Source organism: Musca autumnalis, unplaced genomic scaffold (assembly GCF_047663935.1).
Source record: "Musca autumnalis isolate F117 unplaced genomic scaffold, ASM4766393v1 scaffold_1, whole genome shotgun sequence".
NCBI lineage: Eukaryota > Metazoa > Arthropoda > Insecta > Diptera > Muscidae > Musca > Musca autumnalis.
This window is the reverse complement of record NW_027411644.1, coordinates 63,161,405-63,179,564: the sequence shown is the minus strand read 5'-3', so window position 1 is coordinate 63,179,564 and position 18,160 is coordinate 63,161,405. Positions and strand designations below refer to the sequence as shown.

At 36.2% G+C, this 18,160-nt stretch overlaps 1 protein-coding gene across 2 annotated transcripts in view; it reads left to right on the top strand.

Moving 5' to 3' along the window:
• Window positions 1–17,744, top strand: part of LOC141399680 (uridine 5'-monophosphate synthase-like) — a 117,867-nt gene extending 100,123 nt beyond the window's left edge. The window contains exons 1-4 of one of the 2 annotated variants that reach the window (XM_073978866.1): window positions 10,826–10,930; window positions 12,157–12,609; window positions 12,706–13,213; window positions 16,537–17,744. In XM_073978866.1, coding sequence (XP_073834967.1) covers window positions 12,457–12,609; window positions 12,706–13,213; window positions 16,537–17,354 — 1,479 coding nt within the window. In that variant the 5' untranslated portion in view covers window positions 10,826–10,930; window positions 12,157–12,456 and the 3' untranslated portion in view covers window positions 17,355–17,744. Of the gene's footprint in view, window positions 1–10,825; window positions 10,931–12,156; window positions 12,610–12,705; window positions 13,214–16,536 lie in introns of those variants that run through there. The other variant, XM_073978856.1, reaches the window with a different exon arrangement.
• Window positions 17,745–18,160: the final 416 nt, after the last annotated feature.

The window sequence follows — 18,160 nt, the reverse complement described above, 5'->3', positions numbered from 1 at the left end:
GCTATACCTAATTAACGACGGGACGTACACAAATATTTCACTTTTCTACCACAACAACTGCTATCTGAGCGTCCGTATTACCCAAATACGTTGAGTCCAAAATCACATATCAAACACAAAATCCGCGATTAAAACTTATTTAAATGTTTTCATTCGTAAAATAAATAATTTTCCTTTGCAATGAATTGTATTTCAGGTTTTGTTGGGCTTTTGTTTTCAAAATACAAAACACACACATACATGCATACAAAACGTTCTGTCATAGTTGAATTTGTTCAACTTACAAAAAGTATACGCTCGACGTATTTCGGTAGTTCTCATAACAAAACATGTGTTCTACTTTTTTCACCACATACGTTTTGGTAATACGGACGTATTTAGGCATAGCAGTAAAACGAAAAAGATACACATGGGTTCACACATCATTTTGATAGATGAAATTTTTTATATGGATCACACTTGGTCTGTTCCTTTACTTTAGAAAATGGTAAAACTGGCAAAAGTAGCAAAAGTTGTAATCTACTTCCATATGATTTGTATGGTGTCTGAAGTTAAGGAACGCTTTTCGAGTAAAAAGTTGTAAAACTTGAAGATTCTTGCATGTAAAGGAACAGAGCTACTATGTGTACAACATGTAGATGTAAAAAAATGCAAAACATACACATGAAATACACGTAAGTCCGTGTTTAGACTGTGACAGCTGCCTGTAATATTTTTGCTATCTTTTTTTTGTGCACAAATAAAACCAAAAATTGTTTTTATTCACAATTCATGATTGCTTGTTTATATCTGGATTTTCTTGCAAAAAGTAAACAAACAGAGAACTGTCAAATGTAGTTAGTGTTGCAAAGCGATTTTACTTTGCCTTAAGTTGCCACAACGATTGTTAGTGATTTGGGGAACTTGCCACATAAATGTTGTGTGTCGGCATATAGAGTATTAAATACCATTTACATTAAGTGTTTCTACCGGGTTAACCTTCTTTATGAGGATTTATTTTACACGTATAAAATGGAATTGACATTTATTGTAAACAGGCTAGTAGGCTTCAGAAATACTTATTTTTTTTAATTAAATAAAATTACCAATATTTAATTATTATAATATTTAATATTATATAATTAATATTTATCAGATTAATACGTTTAGTTTAGTCTTCAACATGCTACAAATGTATGGTTGCGCCATCTAGACTTCTAACGTTACACTATATGTTATGACATTAGGATGCACCGATAACATAAATCGATAATCATCCGATATTCTGTTCCATGTGGTTTCTGACTTCCTGATTATCATCTTGGCTTGAGTTCGATCTTTCTCAAAGTTACAAGTCACAAGTACAGTTCAGCAAAATTATAGAGTTAAAAACCTAAAAGAAGTGAAAGTGCTAATCACCAATAGAAAAACCAATAATTTTCAAGAAATACTTAAAAGTTTTAAACAAAACTATTGCCAATTATAATCAAGAATAATAAGAATTTTTATTCCGATTTGGTGACAAACATCCTGAGAACTGTGTTGCGTATAAGGAGATTGAAATTTTTGTAAAAATCTTGTTCTGGAACATCTCGGGTAAGAATACCTATTTCATTGAAGTTGACTCCTTTAGAATTGTTTTACCAATAGAACAGAAATATTATAATATCCGTAACTAATGTTATTATTTAATGTATATTAGGATTGTGGGGCCAAACCGTATAGTATTAATCGACAGGAAAAGTCTAAAGAACAACCCCCACATCTTTAGGAATCATCTCTGGGAATTATCATCCAACAAAAATATCCCCACATCTTTGGGAATTATCATTCCCAAAATTGAGACACCAATTGCCACAACCAAAACCGAAGCATACGGTAACCTCACTTTTCCCGAGAGAACTTCACTAGAAATTTTGCAACTTTTTGTCACCAGGGTAAATGGAGATTGAGTGAGTACAACAACCCACAAAGAAGATCTGTACAGTATTTATATTAACTGTCATATGAAATCTTATAAAGGCATATATCAAAAAAAAAACTATTGCTTTGAGAAAGTTTCGTTTTTAGATATAATATAAAATGCCATTAAAATTACCTAAAATGAGAAACTTGCAGTTATATCTAATGATACAATAGATTTTTCTGAGCACTTGGCTCAAATATACTCAAATAGCAGCAAATAAAAGAAATTATTGAGAATTTAATTGTAGCCTGATTTAAAGTATATTTTTAGGCATTTGCAATATACAATACAATACCAAAAAATATAAATAACAAAAACTTAATTATGAAGATATTGTCCACAAAAAAAGAAATGAACTAATTATAAATCAACATAAAAAAATAAATTTTATATATTATATACCTAACCTAAGAAAACCGAACACTACAAAACAATATAATTTAAAAATACAATATAATAAAAAGTTAAAATGTGTAACATAATATCATACAAAATTGTAAGTAATCTATAAATATTAGTTTGCCATATATTCTTCATAAAATTAATATTGAAGTAAATAATATAAATTTCGAATAAATTTAATAATTTAAAATTTTTACAATTTTGTATGGTAGATAAAAAAACCTGTATACAAAAAAATACAATATTATTTGCATGCAAAAATAAAATACATATAAATAGATATTGTAAGTTATAAAAGAAAATAATATAAAATATTGAAATAATTTAGAAGATTGAAGAAACATGAAAAATTTTGAAAAATGTACTATAAAATGAAATCGTTACTAAGTAAAACAATAAACATGTTTTGAAATAATTTAAAATAATGGACTGAATGTGATTGTCGAATAAATGGGTTATAATTAGGGGTATTTTCAAAAACAATAAATGGCTAGAAAATACCATGGATGGCTTCTAAGTCATACGGGGTGGGCAGCCACAGAGGTATTCCACCGAAACCTCATCAAAGTTGGAAATTTGATTTGCATTCATGGTTAAGTTTGCTAATAAGAATAATTTATATTGGACTACTACCTTCACGCTTTCTTCTATTAGATCCTATCTTTTTCCACAATTCCGTTACAAAATATTTGAATTTAAATGGTACAAACAATATTTAAATGTGCAGTTTTGCGGATGAAAATAACCCCTCCCGTCCGACGAGCTAAGCCGCAGCAGAAACCACCTTGTACCAACTCCGCATTAAAAAGAATTGTCACAAGACACACGGGAAAGTAAATTCAGTTTTTAGGCAATAGGGGGTAGGAAAGAGTGTTGAGGAGCTCCTTCCTCTCCGCTCTCTCCCAAAAACTCAATTTACTTTCCCGAGAAATTTGTGTGTCTAAACACAGACTAATGTAATATAGCTATAACCCCCCGTTTACACATGCAAGTGACAGTTCGAAAATACCAATACACTCACACATATTCACTGCCGCACCAACTAACCCTTCCCAGTTGTTCGGGTAACTAGGGAATAGCTAGCAATTTTGCTGGCTACTGGTAAACACCCCTAGTTACCGCCCAATCTACTCGCAATGTTATAGACTGGTGAATTTAGCATGGGGGTGTCATATGGAGGGGTTTATTGCCCCGTCATTGTATTACCAGTAACCAGGCAATTCGATAGTCTTGGAAAGTCAATTTTCCCTTCATTGCATTACCAGTAACCAGGTAATTGGATAGTCTTGGGAAACTCAATTGTCCCTTCATTGCATTACCAGTAACCAGTTAAATCGATAGTTAGAAATAATAGCCAAAATGACTAGTATGTTTTGATCAGCTAAATGGGTAAATGCTTAACGTGTAAAGGATATTATATCAGTTTAAAAATATAATTATAACAGTTAATCTATATATGCGCTAACCACGCTTTATTTAATTACATGACGTGTATATATACGTACATATATCACAAAGGACAATTTAATGTTAATCTTTTGATTCTTGTTATTCAAACTTGTGTGTGAATCCATGAACTAGAACTGTATATTTGGTCCTGGGAATGTTCATCTCAAGTGTCCTTCAGATAATTCAGAAATACCTGAAATAAAATGTACAAAATGTAATGAGATAATAAAAAAATCTATTGTCCCAAAAATATCGATACTTTCCAAATATTCTTCTGTTCTTCACGTTTGTTGTATCTTCATTTAACAAAAAATTTTTGCATTTCAAGGCATCAAAATACGTCTTTTATAAATTCAGAAAAAAATTTAATTAAATTGACATTTTTCTATTTTGTTTTCAAAAAGAGAAATAATAATTTTGAAAAGAGATTACAAGATAGAAACATTGTTGATTACACTATCCATCGGTAGTCTATAAAATAGTCAATATATTGCACTCCGCATTACCAGTAACTAGTGAATTGACATGTTAGGCAGGGAAGCCCATTCCAGAAACAAAAGCAGGCTATAGGCTATTTTGTGTGCCATTTTTGGGTGTAAAGTAACCAGGATCAATGAGTAACTATTTACATAACTATGTCAAAGTAGACAATTGCTATTTTTTGAACAACTGGGTTCGTTTACAAATGACAGGACAGGTGAGTTCATGTATTGATTGTCAAACACCCAAAACTTGCCTGTGTGACGTAGGCGTCCAGACAACTTCAAAAACAGTTGTAAAATTATGAATGAAAATCATCGATTCCTTTTCGTTTTCCGTTCACATATTTTGTTTTTGTACATATTCTTTTGTTTTCAGCACATTTGAATTATCATCTCACTTCTTTTTCACAAAAATGGCAAAAATTTGTCGACCCGACTGTCTATGAAAAAATGATGGACAGCTGGGAGACAAACGACAAATGTATGTATGTGTTAGTAAATCAGAGTTGTATTTGAAGACAAACTGTCTGGTGTAAACGCCTAGTTACAATCTCACTGCCGATAAAATTTCCTTGTCAGAAAGTCCCAATTTACATTGGGCGAGTTTACTTGCGGCAATTGTCATTTTGTAGGAGAGGGAGGTGAAGCATATGGTAACCCTTTGCCTCTCAGCACCCTCTCTCACCTACAAACTGACAATTGCCGCAAGTAAACTCGCCTAATGTAAATTGGGACTAATCAATGTAGCTCTGTTCCTTTATAGCCCGTTTAGACTAGTCATTTTAAATCGACTCGATTTCTAAATCCAACTTTCAAATCCTAGTAGACTATATGCTGTTTATATTAGAGCTTTTTGGGGGGTTAACCTTCATTATCAGGATTTAATTGCTTAATCTGACCAAATTTATCAAGATTTACCATATAAATTTAAATCTTCTCATGACCGGATTTGCTTGAGATCCTACATGAAATCTTGATACTAATGTCATGCAGCACTGTTTTTGTACAAAAAAATGCAACCCATTTCCCAATGTACGAAAAGTTGCAATCGTTTTCACAAATTATTTGTTTACTTTTGGTTTCTCTGTCAGAGAAGTGCACAAGTAGCTGATTTTGACACTCACAAGCCACATGCTGAAAAACAAGCGTATGTGCGGCTTGCTACTCTAAAAAATAAATGCAAGTGTTGCTTGCCATTCTCAAAATATGTACGAGTGTGGCTAGCCACTCAAAAAATAAGTTATTTAAAAATGGATATTTTTTGACACTTGCGTATGCTTTGCCAAGTAGTTTTAAATACGCAATAACAATTTCTGTCTTACTTTTTTGCTCATTGCACATCAAGTATTGTTTTCAACCCTTGTAATTCAACCGATTGTCTTTTGCTCTCCGAGAGAATGAGAGCTAAGATCACTGATTTTCAAACTTTAAAAGAACATGCAAAAACACACATAACATTCCAAGCAAATAAAGAAAAGCATACACAAACGAAACAACAACAAATAAAATTACAATTGTTTATTTTTTGTAGTGTTGTGTGTGTGCTTCCACTTGCTAAGTCACTTGGCAAACTATCTACGATTGCGAGTTTTGTAACAGTGCAAAATATGATGAATACTTGTTTTACTTGTTACGCACAAGCAACGGACTTGATGCGTCGCAAGTATTTTTGGTGGTGGTGGAAAAAATACCGAGTGCGAGAAAACACATGCGTTAAAATAGCAAAAGGCCCAAAAAACTTGTGCGTGCTCAATTGGCTTACGGGGGCAAGTAACTCATTGATGATCTCTGTTCTCTGTCAAAACCACACGCAAAAACATTAATAAAAACAGAAAGAAATTTTTGGAATATTGGGACGTAAAGAGGTAAGTAAATAAATATTTATTGTTAGAAAAATAAAATAACACTTTTATTTCTTTATAGAAAAGTCTACAGCAAAGTCACAAAAGTTGGAGCTCGTATAAAAATTTTGGCATTCAAAAACCAGCAGAAACAACAAGAAGCCACAATTTTCCAGTTGTCCAACAACAACATGGATACGGAAAATGCTTGGTACTACATCATATCCACCACATCAGTAGAGGACTGAACCAGAACGAGGATATGGAAAAGACTACCCTCCAATTGTGTTTCAAAAGTTGAATAATCAACTAAAAGTGTGGACGCCAGTCGTTTGTCCAAGAAGTCCAGAACCGTAGAGTGAAACATGGCGGTGTGAAGTCTCTACCTCTCTGTCGGCACAGTTCTTCCATCTAACAATATGAAAATATCAACCACTAAATCCACTGTCATACTGTTCACCACTTGGACGACAGAAATAAGGGCTTCCACTGAAGGCAATGGTGTCCCGATTCCGACCACTAACTATCCCAAAACATTGTGTTTAACAATCGATAGCATGTTTTACTCGTCCGCGCAAGGCACAGTTATTTTCGATTAACACTTGTTCTACAGTGGCTGACCGGCATCACTTGCGATGCTGACAAGGAAACCTTGTTGACCTCTTACAAAGCAATGGACCGGTCTGTGATAAGCTATGCGACGCCAGTGAGGCAGGCAAATGTTAGCGCTACGCAGTGGAAGAATATTTAAACCTGCCAGAATCCCGCTCTGAGGACGGGAGGGTATAGAAGAACCAGAGCCAAATAAAATATACGAAGGAACATATTTGCGTTGCTACAACAACAATAATCAATTGCCACCACTTTGGTGCACAGCCCACAATATCAGCAGATGCTTAATAATCACCAGCTACCAATGGAAACTTGAAGCAATTGGAATAGGAGGAAAATATATCGTCACCATAAATGTCCGAAGACAACCACGCGGTTTTGGTTTCATTACATACTCCCATTTTTACATGATTGATAATACCCCACAAAGACATAAAGTAATAAAGACCTGACAAAATGCATGCAACAAAAAAATGTTTACGAAACTTTGTATAGAAACATTACCCTTAACAGGTTGCAGTTAATTCAAAATCGCAACCAAGGATGCACATTTCATGTAATGGTATCAGAAACGAAATTTATGAATTCAAGGATCTATTCAAGAATAATTCCATGTCAATTGGATCGGTAAATTCGGTTAAATACGTAAAAATGTATAAAAGAAAAAAATGTTATATCACCATATCGTAACATAACATTATGTTAAATTCAAAAGCCATTCACTGAAGAATGATAGCAAAAGAAATGTCTTATCTTGTTGTATTTATGTCTTTGTACCCCAAATACTCACCGCATTAGATTGATATTCTATAAAACAGTTTTTCATTTCATAACGTTTTTAGCTTCTTCTCTAAACTTATGGTTTTGTTAGTTACGTCTTTAGGCATTTATGGTGACGATATGCTTTTGGAACATCTTACTAGAAATTATTTAAAATGTCGATTAAAGCTTTTTTAAATTTCTTACATACCAATCCATCCCACAATATATGACCAGTAACCATGGTACAATAATACAGGTAGCATTATCATGCCAGCTGATGGTAACATCATGTGTCAATTGCATTGAATTGATGTCAAATGTTGACATCTTATGTTGCCAACAATTGCCGATGCGGCTACCTGTGTATTTGTACCATGCCAGTAACATTGTCTATGTATAATTAACATTTTCTTGCAAAATAAAAAAAATCAAATTCAAATGCAATTTTATCTATTTTATTTTTTAAACATAAAATAAATAAAGGTAAACAATAAAAAATAGCATAAAATAAATAAAATATTGCTGATGTCGATTCAGCGGTGCCATCAAAATCGAATTCCAACATACATTCATACATATGTTCCCATACAAATTCCCTATGAGACACGGGAGACTTCTCTCATATCAATGAGTGCACGCCGATTCATATTAGCTCAATGAAATGGAACCAACTTTTTATGGTCGATTCCTTACGACAGCACTTATAGAAAAGTTTTACATTGTTGGTATACTCATACGTAGACATATGTCCACAATTTTTGGTGGAAAAGTTTAGTGACCCTAAAAATACCGAATACCAGGAGGTGCCGTTATATGGGGGCTATACCAAAATATTAGCCGATGTTGTCCATATTTAGTCCATTATTACCCAGGCTGAGTTTGTGCAAAATTTTAGAAAGATATCTTCATTCGTTTCCAAGTTATTAATTTCGCGCCGCTAGATCAGGGATTTCGACCACTGTGCTTTGGAAAGTATGATTTTGTTCGGCCTGGGAATCTAAATGCAAGGCGGACGTGCTTACCATTGCACCACGCTGACAACCGGATGTCCAACTTATACTGCAATTAATTGGTACCCCGAGTGAAAGTTTGATTCTCCTGGATCGTACATAAAAAACACTCGATGAGAGCCTTCCGTTCCGTCCGTCTGTTAATGCGGTGACTGGGTCTCAATTTTTCACATTTCCGGGTTCCTGCCAATACTTCCCATTGTTCATATATCTTTCCAGGACGTTTCATCAACCATTTATGCAGCAATTAATTAGTACTCCGTATGCAAGTTTGCTCGGTCCATACGTGAAGCTATAATACAGTTTGTCTTAAGTGTTGTTGTAGACAGTTCTGTAATAATCTGTAGCGTGCCCACAATTTTTCTTCTTTAAAAAATATTTTCTTATTTGTTTACATTTTATGTGTGTATGTATACATAAACAAACATCACCTGTCACTTGAATCCCACAAAAGGGTATATGTAAACGGAAAAGATTAACCCACTGGATCTATAAAACCGAGTGGGTTAACCTTCAATAGTATAAACGCCCTATTAGTCTACTAAAATGTTATAATGCTTGGTTTACATTTACGAAATCCACTCGATTTCAACTGTCAAATCCATAGGATAAACGTCAAATGAAATCCAGATGAGATTTCATTTGACGTTTGAGCTATGGAATTGACAGTTGAAATCGAGTGGATTTCGTAAATGTAAACTTAGCATAAGATGCCAGTCAGCTGATTTTTGTTTACGTATACATACGCGAATTTGCAAAAAGAATTGCTTGAACATTAAAAATGGAATGGAATACTGCACAAAATAGTCTGAAAAATTGTTTACAACTTATAGCTCTGTTCCAGAACTAAAAAGTTTTTACAATTTTTACCACTTTTACGCATTTTGCGTTCCCGTACACAAAATTTATATGAGCTGTGTTCCAGAACTAAAAAGTTTTTACAATTTTTACGACTTTTACACATTTTACTCGAAAAAGCGTTCCCGTACACAAAAAAGTTGTAAAATGTTCACTTCTCTTTAAACAAAAATGGCGCTGAATGACGCTCTCTTTAAAAACTTTTTACACGACAAATTTGGGCGAGTAAAAAAATAGTAACATGTTTGCCGGCGTCTGATTGGCTGATAGGCCGACTTTGACATTTGTTCCAGTTTTTTTGACGTATTTTCCATTTTTCCGTTCCCGAACTATTTCAGAAAACTTGTGTGTAAGAACAAATTTTTTGCAGTTCTCTCTTTTACGAGTTTTACCATTAAAAAGTACGGGAACGAAGCTATGAAAATCGTTTACGACTTTTACAAGTTTTACGACTTTTACCACTTTATAAAGTACGGGAACAGGCCATATATTAAATTAAAGCTACTTCCATTTTATTTTTATTTAATATTTTTTCTATTCTTCCGCTTCTGTTTGTTTTTGTGTGTTTGTGTCTACAGTTATTTGAAAAATGTAAATAATAGGGTTATGACTTTTTTACAACCTCATATCCCTGCGTCATATTTTGATGAGAGCTTTTGCATAAGATTAGATAAAATCTTAATTACAAGGTGATTCGATAGAAAAAAGCTCATGCACAAAAAGCTTTTTATGTTTTTACAGATGAGCTTTTTGGAACAAATTTTGGAGTCACTTTAAGCGCATAAATAACTCAAAACAATCGTTAAAGCCACACGACATATCCAGAATGACATAAGCTTTTGTTTCTCACCAACTTTATCGTCATATTATTATATACATATAATTTTATATCATACATGGTACAAATACACAGGTAGCCGCATCTGCATTTGTTGGCAACATAAGATGTCAAAATTTGACATCAATTCAATGCAATTGACACATTATGTTACCATCAGCTGGCATGATAATACTACCTGTATTATTGTACCATGATATTGTTACGAATGTAACTGATAGATTTATGTTAAATTAGTTTAATTTCCGTTAATTTAAAAATTTGAATTGTAACGTAACGTTTTATTACGCAGTTATTTTATTTAAGCAACAACAACTACCATGTAGAATTATCTTCATCATTCTAGTTCTTTACATGTTACTAATGTGCCTTTGCTTCCATTTGTTTTGCCATAATCGTTCAATTATCGCCCAGTATTTGTTTTTGTTGTACTTTACTTTGTCCATTACGTCATGTCTGTATTCTGTGTTTGTATCCCGTATATGTGTGTTGTTGTTGTTCGCTAGGTGCGAGTGTGCGTCTGTGTGTTTGTTGTTAGTTGGCTTCTCGATGTTGCCAGATGCATGCTCTAGATACTTCCAAACGACAAATGTGGGCATATAAATTTGAGTTGCCGGGCAAACAGTGAGCAGTTGTGAATTTTATACCGAAGTGTAAACATCGACTAGTAAAGAAGTAAAGTAAAGCTGTGTACTTAGCTATAACAGTCAGCTCCGAATAAGTGTAATAAAGTAAATAAAGCATTGTAGAAACGTAATCTAAATCGAACCCTGTTTTATTTGGTACAAATCGTATCGGGGAATAAAACAACGTCTACACGGAGATTAGTTAAATCTAATTCCGTAACAATATCATATATAGCTTTATTCCATGTATCACATAAATTGAATGTGGTTTGTGCGGGAACTTTTTCAATATTTAAATGGAATAAAAATTATTTTAGTCATTAATAGGCAAAACGTCATTTATTCGTGCAACAGGAAAACAATTTGGTGCAAATTTTTTTTTATTTCATAGGATTTAAAAAAAAAAATTCAAAGTGGTTTGCGCGTGACCATTTTTAATAATTAAATAGAATGAACGTTTTTATTTTTGGCATTAATAGGCAAAAAGTTCATTCACTCTCGCTACAGAAAATCATTTTTGAGAAAAAAGGTCAAAAAGTCATAACCCTAGTAAATAAACGACACATGAACATAGTTGCCAATATTGGTACAGAGTGCAATAGTTGCATTTTTAGGAGCAAAAAGCAGTGTTGTATATCAAATTTCGATTTAACATTCGATTTAAAACAAACCCAAGTTTTGAGTTAATTTAATTTTGTATGGTAAATCAGGGTGGATTTGGGTGGATTAAGCACTTAAATCGAGATAATGCCCTTTAGCTCTGTTCCAGAACTAAAAAGTTTTTACAATTTTTACCACTTTTACACATTTTGCGTTCCCGTACACAAAATTTATATGAAAATCGTTTACGACTTTTACAACTTTTACGACTTTTACCACTTTATAAAGTACGGGAACAGGCCATTTATCATCGTATAAGGGTATAGTCTAAACGGGCTATTACGTGCAAGAATCTTCAAGTTTTACCACTTTTTACTCGAAAAGCGTTCCTTTACTTCTGACACCATACAATTCATATGGGAGCAGTTTACAACTTTTACTACTTTTGCAGGTTTTACCATTTTTATAAGTAAAGGAACAGACCATTAATATCTTTCCAAACAAAAATGTTCTATTTTTTTCAAAACTGCTTTTGGACAATTTTGAAAATAAACCATATTCATCGGATTGACTGGGGTTTATTTTGAAAATCAAAACTATTTTGATTTTCCTCAACCATTTCAAACTCACACATCATTCACACATACAATTGACAAGCCAATTTGATAGTGTATGGTGTGCTTTACTTTTTGTGCCACTTTTTCTAAAGACAAGTGTCACTTTTTTTTCAGAAAAGATACTTTTTAAGCACATGTTTTTGTTGACTTTCTCTCGGCTCCCTTGAATTCATTCTCGCAGTCGTTGAAAATCAGTCGCGCCATTAATTTGTTATTATTAATGTTAAGTGGGGAACACAGAATCAGAATAGAATAAAAAAACGTGTGCGGATATTAGTCGTCTAACAGCAAGCAGACAGAATCAAAGGCTCTTTTTGTACACCTCGGAATAATAAATAATAGGAGGGAATCGCATAGAAGGAAAGAAAGGTGACCGCCGCATACGAAACAATCAAATCATACACCTGTGGAAAAATGTTGGCCAAAAATGCAGAAACCATGAAAGCGCTGGCGCTTAAACTGTTCGAAATCAATGCCTTTAAATTTGGTGATTTCAAAATGAAAGTGGGCATTAACTCGCCGGTATATTTTGACCTTCGTGTTATTGTCAGCTATCCAGAAGTTATGGTAAGCGAGTTGTTCTACCCACTATAGATTGATTTTGTTGTTGTGGCAAATATAAAAGCATTACATTTACGTCTATTCTTTTGTGTTTTCTTTTAGCAAACTGTCTCTAATCTGATACAAGATTATATTAAGGAACATAATTTGAATGCCAAACATGTTTGTGGTGTACCCTACACAGCCTTGCCCTTGGCTTCTATTGTTTCGGTGCAACAAAACATTCCAATGTTGGTGCGTCGCAAGGAGGCTAAAGCCTACGGGACCAAGAAATTGATTGAGGGTATTTACAGTGCTGGTGACACGTGTCTGATTGTTGAGGATGTCGTCACATCCGGTTCAAGCATTTTGGATACTGTAAAAGATTTACAAAGTGAAGGTATTGTGGTGACGGATGCAGTTGTTGTCGTTGACCGTGAACAGGGTGGTGTTGGTAATATTGCAAAACATTCGGTACGCATGCACTCCCTGTTCACATTGTCGTTCTTGTTGAATACCCTATTGGAGGCGGGTAAAATTCAAAAGGAAACTATTGACTCTGTCGCTAAATATATTGCTGCCGTTCAAATTGATGCTGATGGCAATTTCTTGGGAAGTAAAAAGGAAGTTGGTAAGTATAAAAAAAAAACTTTTACTGGAAATATTCTAAAAGTTAAAATCGTTTATTTAGAAACTGTTGTTAAATCAAAATCTTTTATCACATAGTGATAAGAAACCATTCAAAGATATGAACGTCTGAACGTGTAATCGGTACTACTGCAAATCAAACTATAAACAAATAGGATTCGAATGGTTCCAACAATAATTCTTGGGAACTAAGATTAAATATCATTAACAACATTTTTAATGGTCATATTTCTTATGTAACCATTTCATAGAACGACAACAAACAGCCTATTGTCTGTCTGAATGTGCTTGTTGTTGTTAGTGTATATATTCTACATACATATGTATAAACATATTTTATGAAAAGAAAAACAAACAAGTTTTGGCAATTGGACTTTATGCCATCAATAATGATTTGAAACGAAGATTCATAGCCAGCCGGCGGACGACATTCACTATTATTACTATTATTATGTGCCTCTATTTAAAGAATTTCATCTGGAACAACGTGCTTAATAATCTTATCGTGTCATTGACACGATCTACAACAACATGCTACGTTAAAGAAATTGGGTTAATAGTGTACACGAGACAGATTTTATTTTGAAATATCGTTTTGAATTTTGTTTATTTTGTTTTGTATTCCAATTGTTTATAAAGGTGAGGATGACCCAGGATTCCATAGATTAATTTGAATGATAAGGATACTTAAACATATAGAGTGGGTGGCCTCTAAGGCCGTCGGACATAGAGACCCCTACTTTAATGAAGATGATCCCAAGTATTCTTTATAAGGCACCTCTTCTATTACGAAGATGACTCCAGGGTCCGCCACCATACAGTGACCAATAAACGTGGACTGACCAAAGAACGTGGATTTTTAAAATAATATTTTTGAAGAAACCACTGACCAATAAACGTGGATTTTTTAAATAATATTTTTCAACGACCCACTGACCGATAAACGTGGATTTTTTAAATAATATTTTTCAACGACCCACTGACCAATAAGCATGTTTCTTAAATAACATTTTTCAACGACCCACTGACCAATAAGCATGTTTCCTTAAATAACATTTTTCAAGAAACCACTGACCAATCTACTAGAGATTAGCTGGCCCAAGGGTCGTCTACTGTAGAGTAGATGACTCCAAGGGTCGTCTACTGTAGAGTAGATGGCCCCAAGGGTCGTCTACTGTAGAGTAGATGGCCCCAAGGGTCGTCTACTGTAGAGTAGATGGCCCCAAGGGTCGTCTACTGTAGAGTAGATGGCCCCAAGGGTCGTCTACTGTAGAGTAGATGGCCCCAAGGGTCGTCTACTGTAGAGTAGATGGCCCCAAGGGTCGTCTACTGTAGAGTAGATGGCCCCAAGGGTCGTCTACTGTAGAGTAGATGGCCCCAAGGGTCGTCTACTGTAGAGTAGATGGCCCCAAGGGTCGTCTACTGTAGAGTAGATGGCCCCAAGGGTCGTCTACTGTAGAGTATATGGCCCCAAGGGTCGTCTACTGTAGAGTATATGGCCCCAAGGGTCGTCTACTGTAGAGTAGATGGCCCCAAGGGTCGTAGACTGTAGAGTAGATGGCCCCAAGGGTGGTCTACTGTAGAGTAGATGGCCCCAAGGGTCGTCTACTGTAGAGTAGATGGCCCCAAGGGTCGTCTACTGTAGAGTAGATGGCCCCAAGGGTCGTCTACTGTAGAGTAGATGGCCCCAAGGGTTATCTACCGTAGAGAAGATGGCCCCAAGGGTCGTCTACTGTAGAGTAGATGGCCCCAAGGGTCGTCTACTATAGAGTAGCTGGCCCCAAGGGTCGTATACTGTAGAGTAGATCGCCTCAAGGGTCGTCTACTGTAGACTAGATGACCCCAAGTGCCGTCTGCTGTAGAGTAGATGGCCCCAAGGTTCGTCTACTATAGAGTATATAGCCCCAAGGATTATCTACCGTAGAGAAGATGGCCCCAAGGGTCGTCTTCTGTAGAGTAGATGCCCCCAAGGGTCGTCTACTGTAGTGTAGATGGCCCCAAGGCTCGTCTACTGTAGAGTAAATGCCCCCAAGGGTCGTCTATCGTAGAGTAGATGTCCCAAGGGTCGTCTACTGTAGATTAGATGCCCCCAAGGGTCGTCTACTGTACAGTAGATGCCCCCAAGGGTCGTCTACTGTAGAATAGGTGGCCCCAAGGGTCGTCTACTGTATAGTAGATGGCCCCAAGGGTCGTCTACTGTAGAGTAGATGGCCCCAAGGGTCGTCTACTGTAGAGTAGATGGCCCCAAGGGTCGTCCAATGTAGAGTAGATGGCCCCAAGGGTCGTCTAATGTAGAGTAGATGGCCCCAAGGGTCGTCTAATGTAGAGTAGATGGCGCCAAGGGTCGTCTACTGTAGAGTAGATGGCCCCAAGGGTCGTCTACTGTAGAGTAGATGGCCCCAAGGGTCGTCTACTGTAGAGTAGATGGCCCCAAGGGTCGTCTACTGTAGAGTAGATGGCCCCAAGGGTCGTCTACTGTAGAGTAGATGGCCCCAAGGGTCGTCTACTGTAGAGTAGATGGCCCCAAGGGTCGTCTACTGTAGAGTATATGGCCCCAAGGGTCGTCTACTGTAGAGTAGATGGCCCCAAGGGTCGTCTACTGTAGAGTAGATGGCCCCAAGGGTCGTCTACTGTAGAGTAGATGGCCCCAAGGGTCGTCTACTGTAGAGTAGATGGCCCCAAGGGTCGTCTACTGTAGAGTAGATGGCCCCAAGGGTCGTCTACTGTAGAGTAGATGGACCCAAGGGTCGTCTACTGTAGAATAGGTGGCTCCAAGGGTCGTCTACTGTAGAGTAGATGGCCCCAAGGGTCGTCTACTTTAGAGTAGATGGCCCCAAGGGTCGTCCAATGTAGAGTAGATGGCCCCAAGGGTCGTCTAATGTAGAGTAGATGGCCCCAAGGGTCGTCTACTGTAGAGTAGATGGCCCCAAGGGTCGTCTACTGTAGAGTAGATGGCCCCAAGGGTCGTCTACTGTAGAGTAGATGGCCCCAAGGGTCGTCTACTGTAGAGTAGATGGCCCCAAGGGTCGTCTACTGTAGAGTAGATGGCCCCAAGGGTCGTCTACTGTAGAGTAGATGGCCCCAAGGATCGTCTACTGTAGAGTATATGGCCTCAAGGATCGTCTACTGTAGAGTAGATGGCCTCAAGGATCGTCTACTATAGCGTAGATGGCCTCAAGGGTCATTTGCAGTAGAGTAGATGGTCCTATGTTTTGAGTGTGCTAGAGTCTCCACATTTATTTCTTATAAGTTTATATTAATTTGTTACTTTTTTATTGATCCCTTTCTGTATCCTTCCCTTTCCAGTTAACGACTTTGTTCGCACCAAAATTCCCTTTGAAAGTCGTGCCAATTTGGCTAAATGCGAATTGGCCAAAACGCTATTCAATTTAATGGCGTCGAAGAAAACAAATCTTTGCTTAGCAGCTGATGCCACCAAATGCTCGGAAGTTCTAGAAGCAGCCGATAAATGTGGTCCCTACATTTGCTTGCTGAAAACACATGTTGACATTTTGGAAGATTTCAATGAACAATTTGTCCAAGATTTGCTCGCCTTGGCTAAAAGACACAATTTCCTCTTGATGGAAGATCGCAAATTTGCCGACATTGGTAATACCGTCTCACTGCAATATGCCAAGGGTCTATACAAAATCTCATCATGGGCAGATTTAGTAACCGCACATACATTGCCTGGACGCAGTATTATTTCCGGTCTAAAAGCTGGTCTCAGTGGTGATGGTGCTGCCACCAAGACAAGAGGTGTCTTCCTATTATGTGAAATGTCGGCAACAGGAAATTTAATTAATGACAAATACAAGGAGGCCTCCATGAAAATTGCCACCGAAGGAGCTGATGTTGATTTTGTTGCCGGTATGGTGTGTCAATCTTCCGAGTGTTTTGCATTCCCCGGTTTGATACAATTGACACCAGGTGTTAAAATTGATGAATCCTCCGACGCCTTGGGTCAACAGTACAATACCCCTGAACATGTGGTCAAGGAAAAGGGTGCCGATATTGCTGTTGTGGGACGTGGTATTATGTCTGCCAAATCTTTGGAAAAGGCTGCTGTGCTATATCGTGATCGTCTATGGGCTGCCTATACTGATCGTTTGGCCAAACAATGAGGCTGCTCTAGGGAGTGTTTGAAACGAAAAGACGATGATAATTCTTCCATTTATTATTAAGAACTAACGCAACAAAATAAACTAAGCATTTATTGTGAGTTTTAAGTGAGAAAAAAAAAACGAATCAAGTACCTTACGCCCAAGACGTTTGTTTCTTTAAGCACAAAATTAACCTACGCACACACACATATCCATACATATGCCGGCACATTTCCAGGTGCCAGACTCTCCTACCCCATTAGAATTTATAATGATTGTTTTTTGTATTAAACAAAAAAAAAACCCAACAACAAAATGTGTACAACATATTTACTAACTCATACTACATATTATTGAACGAATATAACAACAATTATTAATAAAACTGATATAACAAATCATAAACAAAAAGAATTTAATTTTGTTTTATATGGAAAACCTTTACCACTAGTGTTAATGTTTACCTAGTACCTGTTGTTGATATACTTTTATGAATGCCTTCTTATCACTTTGAGGGGAGATTTCCAAAATTTTCGACTGCAGCAAAAACATCGTTTGTTAAACATATATGGGAGAATCACCGTGACAGAGATAAAGAGAATACAATTCAACAATCTCTTTACAACTTAATTTGCCATACAATTTGTCTAATCTAATCAAAATTTAATTATATTGCAAATACTCACATGTGTATGTATATTTGAATGCGTTCATTATATATCTATCCATGATGTTTATTAGGTAGCTTGACTATTTAACACAACAAAAAAAGGGTATTAATAGACGACCTCCGACTTTCTGCCGGACACCAAGTGCCTCTACTGTAA